The 16412-nt window shown below is 46.4% G+C and overlaps 1 protein-coding gene across 1 annotated transcript; it reads left to right on the top strand.

Annotated features, from left to right (window-relative positions):
- Positions 1-10197: 10197 nt before the first annotated feature.
- On the top strand, positions 10198-15442 carry LOC613321 (AFG3-like protein 1). The gene is given in 3 exon segments (XM_059881120.1): positions 10198-10228; positions 13979-14491; positions 14494-15442. Coding segments are annotated over 3 exon segments (1287 nt in total). The 3' UTR covers positions 15237-15442.
- Positions 15443-16412: the final 970 nt, after the last annotated feature.

Genomic DNA, 16412 nt, shown 5'->3' on the forward strand with positions numbered 1-16412 from the left:
GCAAAGAATCAGACATGATTGAGCGACTTCACTTCACTATAAACTTATTTCCTTTTTATCTTGCCCAGCACATGGAAGAAGATGATAGCTTTTGAGAAAAGCAGAAATGGAATTAGAGATTCTGGGCAGAACCATGGAAATTTTTGTTGGATTTTTAAAAATGAGATTTCAGATAATTTTCTTAGCACTTTCTAATTGACATGCCAGAAGCTGCCTAAACCCCCCAAGGGACTCTCATGTCCCTTTCTCCCAAGTTTTGGCTTTCTTCCTGTTCCTTTCCCACGTGTACTTGCCTCATGTCCCATTCTCTATCAGTGATTGAATAATGAGATCAACTAATTTGCTCCTGAGGTTGAAGGTAATTCAAGCCAAGGCATTGCAGTTGATGCCAGGTTAGTGTTTCATCTGTCACCCCTGGAAGGTTATTTTGACATTAGACCTCAGGGGAATGAATGAAACGAATGAGTAATATCAAGAATAAAATACGCTAGAAAAGACAGTACTGACTTTTTGGTAAAATGCCTTTTGGCATCACTTTAGTCAGAAACTGGAAGCAGACCCTTGCCCTGTCTCTGAAATAAGGACACTGGCTCAAGAGCACAGCCTTGCTCGTCTACGCAGGGCTCTAATCTCCAATCAGCTGTGCATTGGGCCTACTTGCTAGAAGCCAATTTTAATCAAGCTGCGTTTTGTGACTTCTTAATGGATTTTGTTAATCACACCCTGTTTATTGTCCTCAGGTGGCTTTCCCAGCCTGGGTCACTCAGGAAAAGCCAAGACCAGATGGTGGAGCAGAGACCCATAAAATACCGATAAAGACAAGCCAGAACAGTCTGCATGTGGGTCAGTCGCTCAGTCGTGTCTGCCTTGTTTATCTGCCTCAGGGACTGTGGCCCACCAGGCTCCTCTGTCCATGGGAGTCTCCAGGAAAGAATACTTGAGTGGGTTGCCATTCCCTTCTCCAGGGGATCAAATCCAGGTCTCCTGCATCGTGGGCAGATTCTTTACTGCCTGAGCCGCCAAGGAAGCCCTAGAACAGTCTAGTCTGTTTGTTTTTATAATGGAAATAATTATGCTTCTCATACATCAACATTTTGTTATGGAGGGAAAATAACAAAATATTTTTCAATTCAAAATGCCAAAGAATACATGCAAGAAATTATTTATTTTAAATTATACTTGCTATTAAAACTGATTACAAGCAAAATATATAGATCAAACCCTGAGTTTAAACTAAGCTTTAAAAAAATTACTCCCACTTTAGAGCCATTCTAATGGAAACTAAATAGCCCCTCTTATGGATGTAGGCTTCTTTGAGATTGTTTTGGCTTCATTTTTACACACTTAGGCACTTGACAAACTGAGAATCTCTTCTGTTTTTCCTTTAGAGAAGATTTTTTTCTAAGATACAAAATCCCTGAATTTCTCATATGATGGTTCATTAGGCTTGTTCTATTATATCCAACTTTCTGAAACCAAGTCTATGTTTTTATATTCCACTTATGGTCCCAAATAGCCAGGATACACTAAGCATATCTTCAACAGACGCCTAGAATTACAGCCTTTTGGATAGTTTCTGAGGAGAACATTCAGTCACTTGTTCATTACTACATCTTAGAAACTATTAAAAACACCATGCTGCCCAATAAGAAGAATATAGTTCAAACATTAAGATATTACTTTATTTATCCATGTATACACTCACTTTTAATGATCTAAACACAGTAATCCTATAAGAGTAAATAGCGAATCTTTATCCTGAAATACCTGGCAGTAAAATGTGGCTAAGATACCAGAAAAAAAAAAAAGTTCTATTTAAGACCCTGCATTGATGCAATACAGCATTTTACAATTTTTAGTAAGTTCTTTATGCTGCTGCCAATACTGACTAGAGCACAGTAGAAAAACATCCCATTTTTCTTTCAGCATAGAAACAGAGGAACGAATATGCAATATTCAGTATGCTAAAGAGATGGTGGACAGTGTATCAGAACAGGAAGTTAACTTTCATTCGTATAAACTGAAAGTTCTAGAGCTAGTCTAAGTGTTAAAAAACTCACATAGGAACCTCACAGATTCTGTATGACTCACAACTGCTATAAGGTCTACTTCTCAAAATTCGCTTGCTTGTCTAATGGGCCTCCTACAGACTGACAGCCTGCAAACTCTGCCAAGGCCTTCTGCCCTCATCTGTTCTCCTGACATAATTCCCTTGAACTTTTTTCTCCACAGATTCTCTCCAGGCCCTTTACCCTTACTCCACAAGATCTCTGTTAGGTCAGGACTTACCGCAGCATTTGATGTGAGGTTGGGAGCAACTGCAATCTAATCTTGCTGACGTTTAGCCTCCAGTTTCTCTCATGGTCAGGTGTGAGAGCAGCAGTTTATCTGGGAGTAGGCTTGGCAAAAAAATGAACTATCGGGGCAAGAGAAGCAGAACTACTGGACGTAGGCAGAAAGGCCGAGGAGGCTGCCCGAACAAGCAAAATGAGGAGGTTCAACGGACAGGAGACCCGCAGCACAGCCAGGGCTGCCTGGCGGGCGGGCTCTCGGAAAAAGGCGAGAGGGGCATGGAGGGACAGCGGCAGGAGGTCCCAGAGACCGACCCCGGAGCTCGAGGCCCAGAGTCTCCTGAGCAGGGCTCAGGTTCCAATTCGAGAAGAAACAGGGTACTGAGAACAAACCCCGGGCAAGGGCCATCTTGTGAGGACTGAGACGGGGCTCTCCTGATGGGAGAAGGCGGCTTTGTCGCAAGTTAAGCTCGCCAACTAAGAAAATGCAACCAGAAAAAGCCACTGAAGAGACCGGGCATTCACAACGGCCTCTCAGAGGACCTTGCAGACAAACGTTTATTAACCTGAATGGCCACTGTCAGGATTTCTCCAGGGGCCACAGAAAGGATCTCTGACTCAGACTGTGCGTATGGAGAACCACGCCCATTCTTACATGGGGTGGGGGAGTCTGTGACCCGGGGCCCTCTCACCTGCCTCAGCTACACTACCGTTTCTCAGCGGTCTTACCCCTGGAGCTTGGGAGGAGTCCTAGACATTCTCCGAGACTGGACTCTAGCAATCCGCTGCCAAGAGATGGGCGCAGGCCCCACATGGAACCCGTGTTCCCACACAGGACTCCTCACCTGCAAATGTTGCCGGAAAATGCAGAGCAGGACTCCCAGGTGCGTTTCTCAAAGACTTTCTCAATCTTGCCTCTTACCGCTGGGCGATGGCACGCTGGTTATGCGTGTTACTTATTAGTGCATTGTGATTCCTAATTATTGTTGTCTAATTCTAGGATCAGGGCTTCCTAGATAGCTCGGTGCTAAAGAATCTGCCTGCAGTGTGGGAGGCCCGGGTGCGATTCCTGGGTTGAGAAGATCCCCTGGAGGAGGGCATGGCAACCCACTCCAGTGCTCTTGCCTGGAGAATTCCATGGACAGAGGAGCCTGGCGGGCTACAGTCCCTGGGGTCGCACAGAGTTGGACACAACTGAGTGACTAAGCACAGCAAGTACAATTCTAGGATCACCTCTTTAAGGAAATGCCTTTAGCATCCTTTAGCTTCTCTGTGGACACCATGAATCAAAGCTCACAAAATCCTCTCCCTTTATTCAGCTGGGCAGGCATTTTGAGTTGAATGTTCTCCCATAAAGCTATTAATATGAAGTCCTAACCCCATATACCTCAAAATATGGCCTTCTTAGGAAATAATATTTTCATAGAGTCAGTCAAATTAAAATGAAGTTACTAGGGTGACCTATAATTCAATAAGACCAGTGTCTTCACAAAAAAGGGGAAATTCGGACACAGGCATACACACACGAGGAAGAATGCTGTGTGAAGGTGCAAAAATCAGGGTGGAACACCCACAGGCCTTGGAAAGCAGAAAACGGCCGGCAAACGAGCAGGAGCCAACACAGGAACGTGGAACAGAGTTTTTCCTCAAGCCCTAAGCAGTAAACAACCCTGCCAACACCCTGACCTTAAACTTCCAGTCTCCAGAACTCTGAGATAATAAGTTTTCTATTTGAAGTCGCCCAGTTTGTGACTTCATTACAACAGCTCGAGGAAGCCACTACCAGGGGAGGCCAAATTTGGGAGCAGGCCTGGCGGGAACTAACACTGAATCTGACTTTCCCCAAAGCACAGAGAAACATTTCTTTTCCAGCAACGTCAATAAGGATAAGGCATCCAGAGATGGTCACTTACCTGGCCTGATGGCAAAGATGATTTCAAATTTCTTAACGCTGTTCTTGTAGACAGAACTGCTCCGGGAAACACTCCCGTCCCGGCCAACGTTAAACTGAACTGAGCTTTAGAAACTCGGCGGGCTCCTGCTTGGCACCATTGGCATCACCTGCAGGGCTTGTTAAGCGCTAGCCCGAGGCCCCGCCCTCAATTAAGCGCTAGCCCGAGGCCCCGCCCTCAATTAAGCGCTAGCCCGAGGTCCGGCCCCCAGGCTAATGACTCAGCAAGGCCTGGGGTTGCAGCGCGCTGCAACCCCGTGTTAGATCCAGAGGACAAGCCTGGTCCTGGGAATACGTTTAGGCAATCTCAGTCCCTAATTACTGAAACCACTGTTTCAGTGATCTTTTCCAGGTGAAGTGTTCTCCCTGGGATGTTTTCATCGCATGATGAAGGCAGAAGAGGACCTTTAGGGGGAGCAGCTTTTCATTTCTGTTTCCACTTGGAAATCCCTGGCCCTAATTCATTATGAAGTGAGAGAGACACACCTTAGTGCCAGTACAACTGAGCGGTCATCTGGGCTGTCGCTGACCTCTTTCGTGTGTTTGTGTAGATATAAGGCAGTCGCTCCCTCTCTAGTGAGCAGTTTGGTCAAGGGCAGACAGGACAGTCATTAACAGAAGCTATCATTTTGTAGCTTCATGCAGATGGTGACTGCAGCCATGAAATTAAAAGAGCTTACTCCTTGGAAGGAAAGTTATGACCAACCTAGATAGCATATTCAAAAGCAGAGACATTACTTTGCCAACAAAGGTCCGTCTAATCAAGGCTATGGTTTTTCCTGTGGTCATGTATGGATGTGAGAGTTGGACTGTGAAGAAGGCTGAGCGCCGAAGAATTGATGCTTTTGAACTGTGGTGTTGGAGAAGACTCTTGAGAGTCCCTTGGACTGTAAGGAGATCCAACCAGTCCATCTTAAAGGAGATCAGCCCTGGGATTTCTTTGGAAGGAATGATGCTAAAGCTGAAACTCCAGTACTTTGGCCATCTCATGCGAAGAGTTGACTCATTGGAAAAGACTCTGATGCTGGGAGGGATTGGGGGCAGGAGGAGAACGGGACGACAGGGGATGAGATGGCTGGATGGCATCACCGACTTGATGGACGTGAGTCTGAGTGAACTCTGGGAGTTGGTGATGTACAGGGAGGCCTGGCGTCCTGTGATTCATGGGGTCGCAAAGAGATGGACACGACTGAGCGACTGAACTGACTGAACTGACTGGTTTGGTGTCTTAGTTGCTAAGTCATGTCCAACTCATTGTGACCCCGTGGGCCTGTGTCCGCCTGGAGTTGGTTGCCACTTTCTTCTCCAGGGAATCCTCCTGACCCATGGATGGAACCCAGGTCCCTGCATTGCAGGCAGATTTCTTACCCACTGAGCCACCAAGGAAGCCCTTAATTACCTAGCCTGATGGTGAAGGATTCTGGAGTTGGACAAGCCTGAACGTGAATCCAGTGTGTGACCTCTGTTAACTAACCCACAAGACACAGTTTCTTTATTGTTCAAATGTAGACAGGATTATCCATATTAAATAGACGTATAATGAGTTCAATTCTATAATGTATGTTATGGGCCAGACTTTCCACACTCCCTCCCTGGCCAAGCTCCCATGACCTCCCTCTCCCCTGTGCCTCCTCACCTACTTCAGGCACAGCCTAGAACCACAGCTAGGATACCAGCTTGCAACATGGCAACCCCCCAAACTAGCATCAGAGAAATCCAGCAGAAGGTGACACTTCTAACAGAATATCCTCTCCCTCAAGAAGGGTCCCGCCCGACCTGCTGTAACAGCTCAGTGGACACCATGGAAAGTTCACACTTAGCCAAGAAAAACATTGATGCTAGCCTGAAGCTACCATTAGAATTTCAAAATACTAACTTCAGACGAACTAGTAAACCCCAACATACCTAGGGCAAGAAAAAAAGCAATAACTAGTAAGAGGAAACAACTGAAAAGGAGTTATAAGGACAATTCAGAAGACTCGAAGGGCTTCCCAGATGGCGCAGTGGTAAAGAATCTGCCTGCCAATGCAGGAGATGCAAGAGACCCAGGTTAGATCCCTGGGTTGGGACAATCCCTTGAAGGAGGAAATGGCAACCCGCTCCAGTTTTCTTGTCTGAAAAGTTCCATGGACAGAGGAGCCTGGTGGGCTGCAGTCCATGGGATCACAAAGAGTTGAACACAACTGAGCGTGCATGCACACGCGCACACACACACACACACATACAAAAGCCTAGGTTTATTTGTTTGTATTCATATTCTTGCTTTTAATTAAGCATTTTCTTTTGCAGCCTTTATCCTGACTTACAGCAACAGCAGATGAGGTAGGCAAGGACTTAGAAAGAGGCAGGTAGTGAGGAGTAGAGCATGAAAAGGCAGGTGATGCTTTAAATGATTATTCTCAGCTCTTTCTCCAAAGAACTGGAAAAGTACATGGTAACCCACATTTTAGAGTAAATGAAGATGATGGGCCAGGGGAAAATCACTAGGCATCAACATGGTTTTGCAAAAACATCAACATGGTTTTGCAAAAACATCAACATGGTTTTGCTATTAATGCATAATTTCGGGGATAGAAGTAGTTTGAAAATCAAGAAGAATTTTAAGCATTGGACTTAAATCATCTATGCAGACAACACCCCAGCCTAATTCTGGAAATACTGCCAATCTAAAGCAGCTCATTCTGGATAAATGGTCATTTATTACAGAGTGTTTTGAATAATCATTTAAAAAATATCATTGATGCCGTCATTACTGATATCATTATTCCCTAGTGCCAGCTTAGTACTCTGATATAGTCACTTTGCAGTGGCTTTGTGATGATCATTTCTCCCTGCTGGCTCTCTAACATGCAGCACTGAACTTCTCTCTACTTTTCACTTTGGTACAATGGAAAGAATTCAGCATTTGGATATAAAGGGGCAAGGTTTGAATTCCAGTTCTGTTATTTAGTAACTTGGGCAAATTACTTAACTTTCTTGAAAGACCATATTAAAAATAACTATGACTATCTTTAATCATCACTTAAGAATTAGTGAGGGGCCGGCGGGCGGCCGGGAGCCAGAAGTGCGGGATCGTAGGGGAGCGGGGGCCGGGCCGCTGGGCTCCCCAGCTCCCTACCACCGTCCGGATCCGCCTCCCGGGGCCTCCCCGGAAGCCAGGGAGGGCGCGCGGGCCCAAAAAAAAAAAGAATTAGTGAGGATCAAATGAGATAATGTATATAAAATCGTAAGTGAAAGTCGCTCAGTTGTGTCCGACTCTGTATGCTATAGTACATGGGATTCTCCAGGCCAGAATACTGGAATGGGGAGCCTTTCCCTTCTCCAGGGGAATCCTCCCAACCCAGGGATCGAACCCAGGTCTCCCACATTGTAGGCAGACTCTTTACCAGCTGAGGCACAAGGGAAGCCCAAGAATACAGGAGTGGGGAGCCTTTCCCTTCTCCAGGGGATCTTCCCAACCCAGGAATTGAACTGAGGTCCCCTGCATTGCAGGCGGATTCTTTACTAACTTTTGAGCTGTATTTCAATGTCTTTCTTATGTTCCAAAATTTTAATAAACATTACTGCACTATGTCAGTCCATATTTATCTCACAGTCTTGTCTTACATGATGAAATCTGTTAATCATGGTGGTTATTTTGTCTTAAATCTACCTACTTTCTTATTTTTCCTCTGATCCTTTCTTATAAGCATGTAATATTCTAGACTACCCAGGAAAATGGTACCTAGACTCCCTTTATAATGACAGAAATCCTAGACAAAGAATAGACATTCAAATACTCATGAAATAGCAATGGAATATGAAATTCTACTTTTGAATTTAATGATAATAAAACAGAGATGCTGAAAATTCAAACAGAGAGAAGCTGAGATAGATAAGGGAACAAATATAATATCATTTTTAAGGCTGGTTTTGATGTTCCATCTGCTCTTTGTTGAAATAACAAAGGTGGCAGAGAGACTTGAACAAATATGTACAAAACTGCTGGCACTTTGAAATAACTTTGAAATCATTCAAACAGAAAACATAAATGTCATCAGAGGTGCAATGATATGATTTTTGTCATAAGTATTGACTGGGTAAAAGTAGGTAAAATATGTTTTTAATTAAACAATTTTTTTCTACTAAAATGGGGGAATTTTATGGGAAGAGGAATTCTTTCTGAAGCGGCTCCAGGATCCTCTTAAGAGCTTCAACCAGAATGGAACAGATTCTTCTGGGCCTCTCAATAGCTATGATTATAAGAAAGTATTTCTACCTGTAGCCTGGAGCCTCAGCCCAGTGAAATAATGGGTCCTGTGTTTAAGGACTGCGTGGTTCCCTCTTAAAATCACACATGCTCAGGGGAAATGCGGCTTCCTGGAGGGCTCCATGTCAGGAAACTCTTCTCTCCTGGCTCCGCCCTCTTCTTGGATTCCTAGGAAATTAGCCATTACCTTCATTTGTTACTTTACAGTGATCAACCTTCTGAGGACAGCTTTAATGGGCTCCCCAACCTAAAATATTCAACATGGTCATGCTCCACTAGCATTTCTAACAGCCAGACCGCAAGAGGTACAGCGCTGCAGGGAGAAATAATACAGCCCAAGGAGGAAAATAATTCTATGTGCTGAGAAAAGTAAGTACTGTGCTAAGAAAAAAGAGTGAAACCGTGGTGAGATAATGTTTCAATAAATTTGGCACTACATTTTCTACCCAGACAAAAAATGGTTACATGAGTTTAAAATATCAATTAAAGAACTCTGAATAAAATTGGAATGCTGTATCCAAGGAGAAGGCAATGGCACCCCACTCCAGTACTCTTGCCTGGGAAATCCCATGGATGGAGGAGCTGGTGGGCTGCAGTCCATGGGGTCGCTACGAGTAGGACACGACTGAGCGGCTTCACTTTCACTTTTCACTCTCATGCATTGGAGAAGGACATGGCAACCCACTCCAGTGTTCTTGCCTGGAGAATCCCAGGGATGGGGGAGCCTGGTGGGCTGCCGTCTATGGGGTCACACAGAGTCAGACACGACTGAAGCGACTTAGCAGCAGCAGCAGCAGCTGTATCCAATCACTGTTTAGTTTTTCATTAGTTTCTTTGGCCTTATATTACTTTTTTAAAAAGTTAGTCTATGGTGTGAGAGTCCTAGATTTTAATGTTTTAAAAAGGCATTGGCACCTCCTAGAACAATGAAAATAAAAACAAAAATAAACAAATGAGATCTAATTAAAAGCTTACGTGCAGCAATGAAAGCCGTCAACAAAACAAAAAGACAACCCACAGAATGGGGAAAAATGTCTGTGAATGCAACCGACACATGATTAATCTTCCAAATATACAAACAGTTCATGCAGCTCTATGTCAAAAAAATGACCCAATCAAAAAATGGGCGGTGATCTAAGTGGACGGTTCTCCAAGAAGACATACAGATGACCCAGAAGCACATGAAAAGATGCTTAACATCACTACTTATCAGAGAAATGCAAATCAAAACTATAATGAGGTACAATCTCATGGGTCAGAATAAGTGTAAAGTCGCTCAGTCATGTCTGATTTTTTGGGACCCCATGGACTGTAGCCTTCCAGGATCCTCTGTCTATGGAATTCTCCAGGCAAGAACACTGGAGTGGGCTGCCATTCTCTTTGTGTGCTAAGTCGGTTCAGTCATGTCCGACTCTTCATGACCCCATGGACTGTAGCCCTCCAGGCTCCCCCGTCCCTGGGATTCTCCAGGCAAGAACACTGGAGTGGGTTGCCATTTCCTTCTCCAATGCATGAAAGTGAAAAGTGAAAGTCAAGGCGCTCAGTCATATCTGACTCCTAGCAACCCCATGGACTGCAGCCCACCAGGCTCCTCCGTCCATAGGATTTTCCAGGCAAGAGTACTGGAGTGGGGTACCCTTGCCTTCTCCAGTTCTAGGCCCTAGAGATACAGTAATGAACAAAACACCTCTTTGGCCATGCGGAGCATGTATCCTAGTGAGGTCAACAGTGAAGTAGGTGTGTGCTGTGCTGTACTTAGTCGCTCAATCTTGTCTGACTCTGTGTGACCCCATGGACTGTAGCTCACAAGGCTCTTCTGTCCACGGGGATTCTCCAGGCAAGAATACTGGAGTGGGTTTCCATGCCCTCGTCCAGGGGATCTTCCCAACCCAGGAATGGAACTCAGGTCTCCTGCATTGCAAGTGGATTCTTTACCATCTGAACCACAAGGAAAGCCCAAGAATACTAGAGTGGGGAGCCTATCCCTTCTCCAGGAATTGAACTGGGTCTCCTGCATTACAGGTGGATTCTTTACCAGCTGAGCTACCTGGGAAGCCCCAGATATGTATATGTAAATATATCTATATGTATTGATTCTGTCAATTTGACTAGATCACAGGGTGCCAAGATACTGGGCAAATATTATTATGTGTCTGGGAGTGTTTCCAAATGAAGTTAGCATTTGATTGATAGACTCAGCACACTGCTTTGCCCTCCACAACACGTATGAGCATCATCCAGCGCACTGAGTGCCTGAATAGAATGCAGCCCTTCCTCCGTGATCGCCTCAGCTGAGAGGTCAGTCTTCTGCCTTGGAACTCCTGGTTCTCAGGCCTTTGGACTCAGGCTGAACTACACCATAGCTTTCAGCTTGCAGATGTCAGATCATGGGAGAGAGAATAGGCAGAAAGGAGGACAGGTTTGTGCATGTGTGTTTGCCTGCATATGTGCTCAGTTGCTCAACTGTGTCCAGCTTTTAGCAAGCCTATGGACTGTGGTCTGCGCTGTCCAGAGGATTTCCCAGGTAAAAATACAGGAGTGGGTTGCCACTTCCTTCTCCAGGGCATCTTCCGGACCCGGGAACCAAACCTGCGTCTCCTGCCCTGGCTGATGGATTTGTAACTGCTGAGCCATCAGGGAAGCCCATGGATAGGTTTACTGGTTCTGTTTCTGTAGAGACTAATACTGACTAATACTGCATATATACTGATATGAAAAACTAAGTCTGGTAAGAAAACAGAGACTAAAGAGAAACCTTTACTAGATAAAGTGTTGATGATAGAGTCTTTGACAAGCTGAGATTTGAAGAAAGACCTGACTCCACTGAGGTAAGAATTATATACAGATCCCAGAGACGTTTCCCCCAAAAGGAAGAGGAAGGAGGAGACAGCAAAACAAAGCATCTTGACACAGGAAATGACTGGCTTGTTCGAGGCCCAGCAGGCAGGCTGACGCGGTTGGAACGTGATGAGCAAAAGAGAGTGGTAGGAGATGAGGTCTAAGAGGTGGCCGAGGCCAGGGCACGGGAGGGCCTTCGGGTTTTCCTTTTGGTGTGATGGGAACCTGTTGGGGCACGGGCAGAGGAGAATGATGCTGTTGACATGATGCTCATTTGGAGAGGAACGTGCTGGCCCCTGTTGAGAGACTGCTGGCAAGCCCAGAAGCCTCGGGCTGTAGCATGCTGATGCAGATGGCGCCCTGGACACGGAGTGTGGGCGTGAGGAGGAGAAGCGGGGGTCTTCTCTGGACACTCTGTGAAGGAAGTGTCTGCCGGGACTGGTGATGCATTAGCCGTGCGTGGTGAGACGAAGTGAGGAATCAAAGATGGGTCGTCGAGGATTCTGACCTGAGCAGTTAGGTAAATGATGGGACCATTTGCTCCATTTCTCTCGTTCTGTCTTTTCAGTCTGTCTTTGAGAAAAAGAATAGGTCAGTCAACTGAATAGAGCAGGAATGAATCTAAGCTAAGGAACCTAGAAATGTACATATTCTTTCTGCTTGGCCCCTTTCACCCTAACCGTTTCTTCTCTGTGACTCCTGTTATTTTTCTTTATTGTTTTCCCTGAAAGTCTGCACTCTATCGTCTAGAGATTACTTGGGGTCAACTTGTTTTGTTGCTGCGAATGCACTGATGAGACTCGACAGACTGTTAGTCATATATATCGTGGTATGAATTGATCTAGCCAAGTTGTTTTCCTTCTCACATCAGCCTATAAGTCCACGTTGAAGGAGGTGATGATGCCCAGGTGATAGACTAAAAAGAAACATTTGAGATCCTGTGGTACTAGGTAATAAGCAGTTTGATGGGGAAAAATGAAACGTGAGGTTTGAAAGTCTAGAGGGCAGGATGAGGTCACTGCGATTCTAGAAGGTCAGGGAAGACGCAGAGACGCAAGAAAACAAACATGGAGTCAAAATGCTAACAGATGTTGCCACGGGCGTGTGCTGTTATACCATGCCCGTGAGGAAATACTGCTCCAGCATAAGTTCAGTGTGTGTTAGTCGCTCAGTCGTGTCTGACTCTTTGCGACTCCATGGATTGTAGCCCACCAGGCTCCTTTGTCCATGGGATTCTCCAGGCAAGAACACTGGAGTGGGCTGCCATTTCCTTCTCCAGGGGATCTACCTGAACCCAGGTTTCCTGCATTGCGGATGGAGTCTCTACCATCTCAGCCACCAGGAAAGTAAGCTCAGTACATTTTGCTACTGATGCTGCTAAGTTGCTTCAGTCGTGTCTGACTCTGTGCGACCCCATAGACGGCAGCCCACCAGGCTCCCTCATCCCTGGGATTCTCTAGGCAAGAACACTGGAGTGGGTTGCCATTTCAAGTATTTATTTTTTATATTTGTTAATAAAGCCTTAATTAATATGTTTTTTCATTATATATGCTTCATTGGAAAGCCTTTAACAATTTTATATTATGAAGGCAGGAGGAGAAGGGGACAACAGAGGATGAGACAGTGGGATGGCATCACCGACTCAATGAACATGAGTTTGAGCAAACCCCAGGAGACAGTGAAGCACTGCTGTGTTTCGGTCCACGGGGTCGCAAGAAGTCAGACATGACTTAGTGACTGAACAACAAGTAAGCTAAAAATTTGCAGAGATGCAATAAAACGAACCCAATTAGAAAGCCAGATTTGCAGGGACTGTACTTTCCAAATCAAAAGTAGACAATATCTGATAGGTTTGTAACTAAGAACAATGGAGGAATACAGCTCTTGGCTTAGGCCTGTTTGATATTTCAGGGCAGACTGCAAGCCCTTACCAAGGCTTTATGTGGCAAATCTCCCCACTCTTCCCTGACAACTAGGCTGATCCACCTGATTCTTCGAAGGTTTTGGGAAATGGAACAAGGGCACCGACGCTGTCTCTGGTTTAGCCTCTTGTTTATGCCATTGCAGTAAGTGATCAAAGTCTTGACTGTTATTCATAAAATCATTTTGGCTTCTTTTCTAAACCACTACTCCATCACCTAGGAGATTGTCTTGCTCCAGCTCAGTTGAGCTCCTGACGGCAAGAGAGAAAATTTGAGTTCATAACTGCCCATGACAATCTAAGCCCTTTTTTTTGCCCTGCCTAGTAAAGGACAGGGAGGGCAGGCATGCTGCAGTCCATGGGATCAAAAAGAGTCAGACATGACTTAGCGACTGACCAACAGCAACAAGCTTTACAGGTGGCTCATTGGTAAAAGAAACCTGTCAATGCAGGAGATACAGGAGACAGCAGTTCGATCCCTGGGTTGGGAAGATCCCTCAAGGGGGAAATGGCAACCCACTCCAGTATTCTTGTCTAGAGAATCCCAAGGACAGAGGAGCCTGGTGGGCTACAGTCCATGGGGTTGCAAAGAGTCGGACACAACTGAGCCACTGAGCACACACACAAGCCTTACAACACAATAAAAATGCATGTCTGACTTGAGAGTGCTAACTAACCTTCCCCCAAAGTTACTTTTTTCTCAAAAAAAACGGCTATTTCACAAACAGAAGCACATTTTTACCCTTCTGTTACTAAATGGAATTTTCATTCTTTTTCTTCTCTGACCCAACAAATTGGCCAGAAGCATGGCCGAGGGCACTTTGGAGGCCAGAGTGAGCAGGAGAACACCCTGAACCAGCTGCTCGTGGAGATGGACGGATTCAACTCTACCACGAACGTCCTCACGCTGGCCGGCACCAACCGCCCTGACGTCCTTGAGCCAGCTCTGATGCGGCCGGGCCGCTTCAACCGTCAGATTTACACTGGGCCCCTGGACATCAAAGGCAGGTCGTCTATCTTCAAGGTCCACTTGCGTTCACTCAAGTTGGACGAGAGCCTCAGCAAGGATGCCCAGGCGAGGAAGCCTGCGGCCCTCACTCCAGGCTTCACAGGTGCTGATATTTCTAATGTTTGCAACGAAGCCACCCTGATTGCCGCCCGCCACCTAAACCCGTCTGTCGGGGAGAAGCACTTCGAGCAGGCCATCGAGAGGGTCATTGGAGGCCTTGAGAAGAAGACACAGGCCTGCAGCCCGGTGAGAAGATGACGGTGGCCTACCATGAGGCTGGCCATGCGGTGGTGGGCTGGTTCCTGGAACATGCAGACCACCTGCTCAAGGTGTCCATCGTCCCCCAGGGCAAGGGGCTCGGCTATGCGCAGTGCCTGCCCAGGGAGCAGTACCTGTACACACGGGAGCAGCTCTCTGACTGCATGTGTGCCATGCTGGGCGGCCGCATGGCTAAGCGGCTGTTCTTCGGGCGGGTCACCACGGGGACCCAGGACGGCTTGAGAAAGGTCACCCAGAGCGCCTATGCCCAGATTGTGCATTTCGGGATGAGCGAGAAGCTGGGCCAGGTGTCCTTCGATCTCCCGTGGTCAGGCGAGGTGCTGGTGGAGAAACTGTTCAGTGAGGCCGCGGCCCAGCTTATAGATGAGGAGGTGCGGCGGCCCATTGGCTCCGTGCATGCGCGCACCCTGGACCTGCTTACTGGCTGCCGCGAGCAGGTGGACAAGGTGGGCAGGGGGCTGCTGGAGAAGGAGGTGTTGGAGCGGGCCGACATGGTGGAGCTGCTCAAGCCGCGGCCGTTCGCCGAGATCACCTACGAGGAGCTCGTGGAGGGCACGGGCGGCCTGGAAAAGGACACGGCCCTTCCTGAGGGTCTGCAGGGTTGGCGTGGGGGGCCTGCTTCAGGAGAGCCCAGCCTAGCGCCTCTGCCTGGAGAGCAGCCTCTGGGACCCCCAGGAAGCAAATTAAAGCACATGTAACCCGAAGCAATGGCACCCCACTCCAGTACTCTTGCCTGGAAAATCCCACGGATGGAGGAGCCTGGTGGGCTGCAATCCATGGGGTTGCTAGGAGTCGGGCACGACTGAGTGACTTCACTTTCACTTTTCACTTTCACACATTGGAGAAGGAAATGGCAAGCCACTCCAGTGTTCTTGCCTGGAGAATCCCAGGGATGGGGGAGCCTGGTGGGCTGCCATCTATGGGGTCGCATAGAGTCGGACAGGACTGAAGTGACTTAGCAGCATAGATTTTGGCTGGGAGTATATTTCAGCCGTAAGTCAGGGCCTGTATGGAATGAAGGTTTTGTTTACTGTGGGCCTGGTGCAAAACTAAAAAGAGTTAAGACCCTAAAACTCAGAGGATTTAACTCTGAGCTGATTTGGTAATTAGAAAAGGCAGTTTTTAGGGGGAAAAAAAAAGCTGATTTTAGAAAAGGCAGAGGAACCAGAGATCAAATTGCCAACATCTGCTGGATCATGGAAAAAGCAAGAGAGTTCCAGAGAAACATCTATTTCTGCTTTATTGACTATGCCAAAGCCTTTGACTGTGTGGATCACAATAAACTGTGGAAAATTCTTCAAGAGATGGGAATACCAGACCACCTGATCTGCCTCTTGAGAAATTTGTATGCAGGTCAGGAAGCAACAGTTAGAACTGGACATGGAACAACAGACTGGTTCCAAATAGGAAAAGGAGTTTGTCAAGGCTGTATATTGTCACCCTGTTTATTTAACTTATATGCAGAGTACATCATGAGAAACGCTGGACTGGAAGAAACACAAGCTGGAATCAAGATTGCCAGGAGAAATATCAATCACCTCAGATATGCAGATGACACCACCCTTATGTTAGAAAGTGAAGAGGAACTCAAAAGCCTCTTCATGAAAGTGAAAGTGGAGAGTGAAAAAGTTGGCTTAAAGCTCAACATTCAGAAAACGAAGATCATGGCATCTGATCCCATCACTTCATGGGAAATAGATGGGGAAACAGTGGAAACAGTGTCAGACTTTATTTTTGGGGGCTCCAAAATCACTGCAGATGGTGACTGCAGCCATGAAATTAAAAGATGCTTACTCCTTGGAAGGAAAGTTATGACCAACCTAAATAGCATATTCAAAAGCAGAGACATTACTTTGCCAACAAAGGTTCGTCTA

Source organism: Bos taurus, chromosome 24, assembly GCF_002263795.3.
Source record: "Bos taurus isolate L1 Dominette 01449 registration number 42190680 breed Hereford chromosome 24, ARS-UCD2.0, whole genome shotgun sequence".
Lineage (NCBI taxonomy): Eukaryota > Metazoa > Chordata > Mammalia > Artiodactyla > Bovidae > Bos > Bos taurus.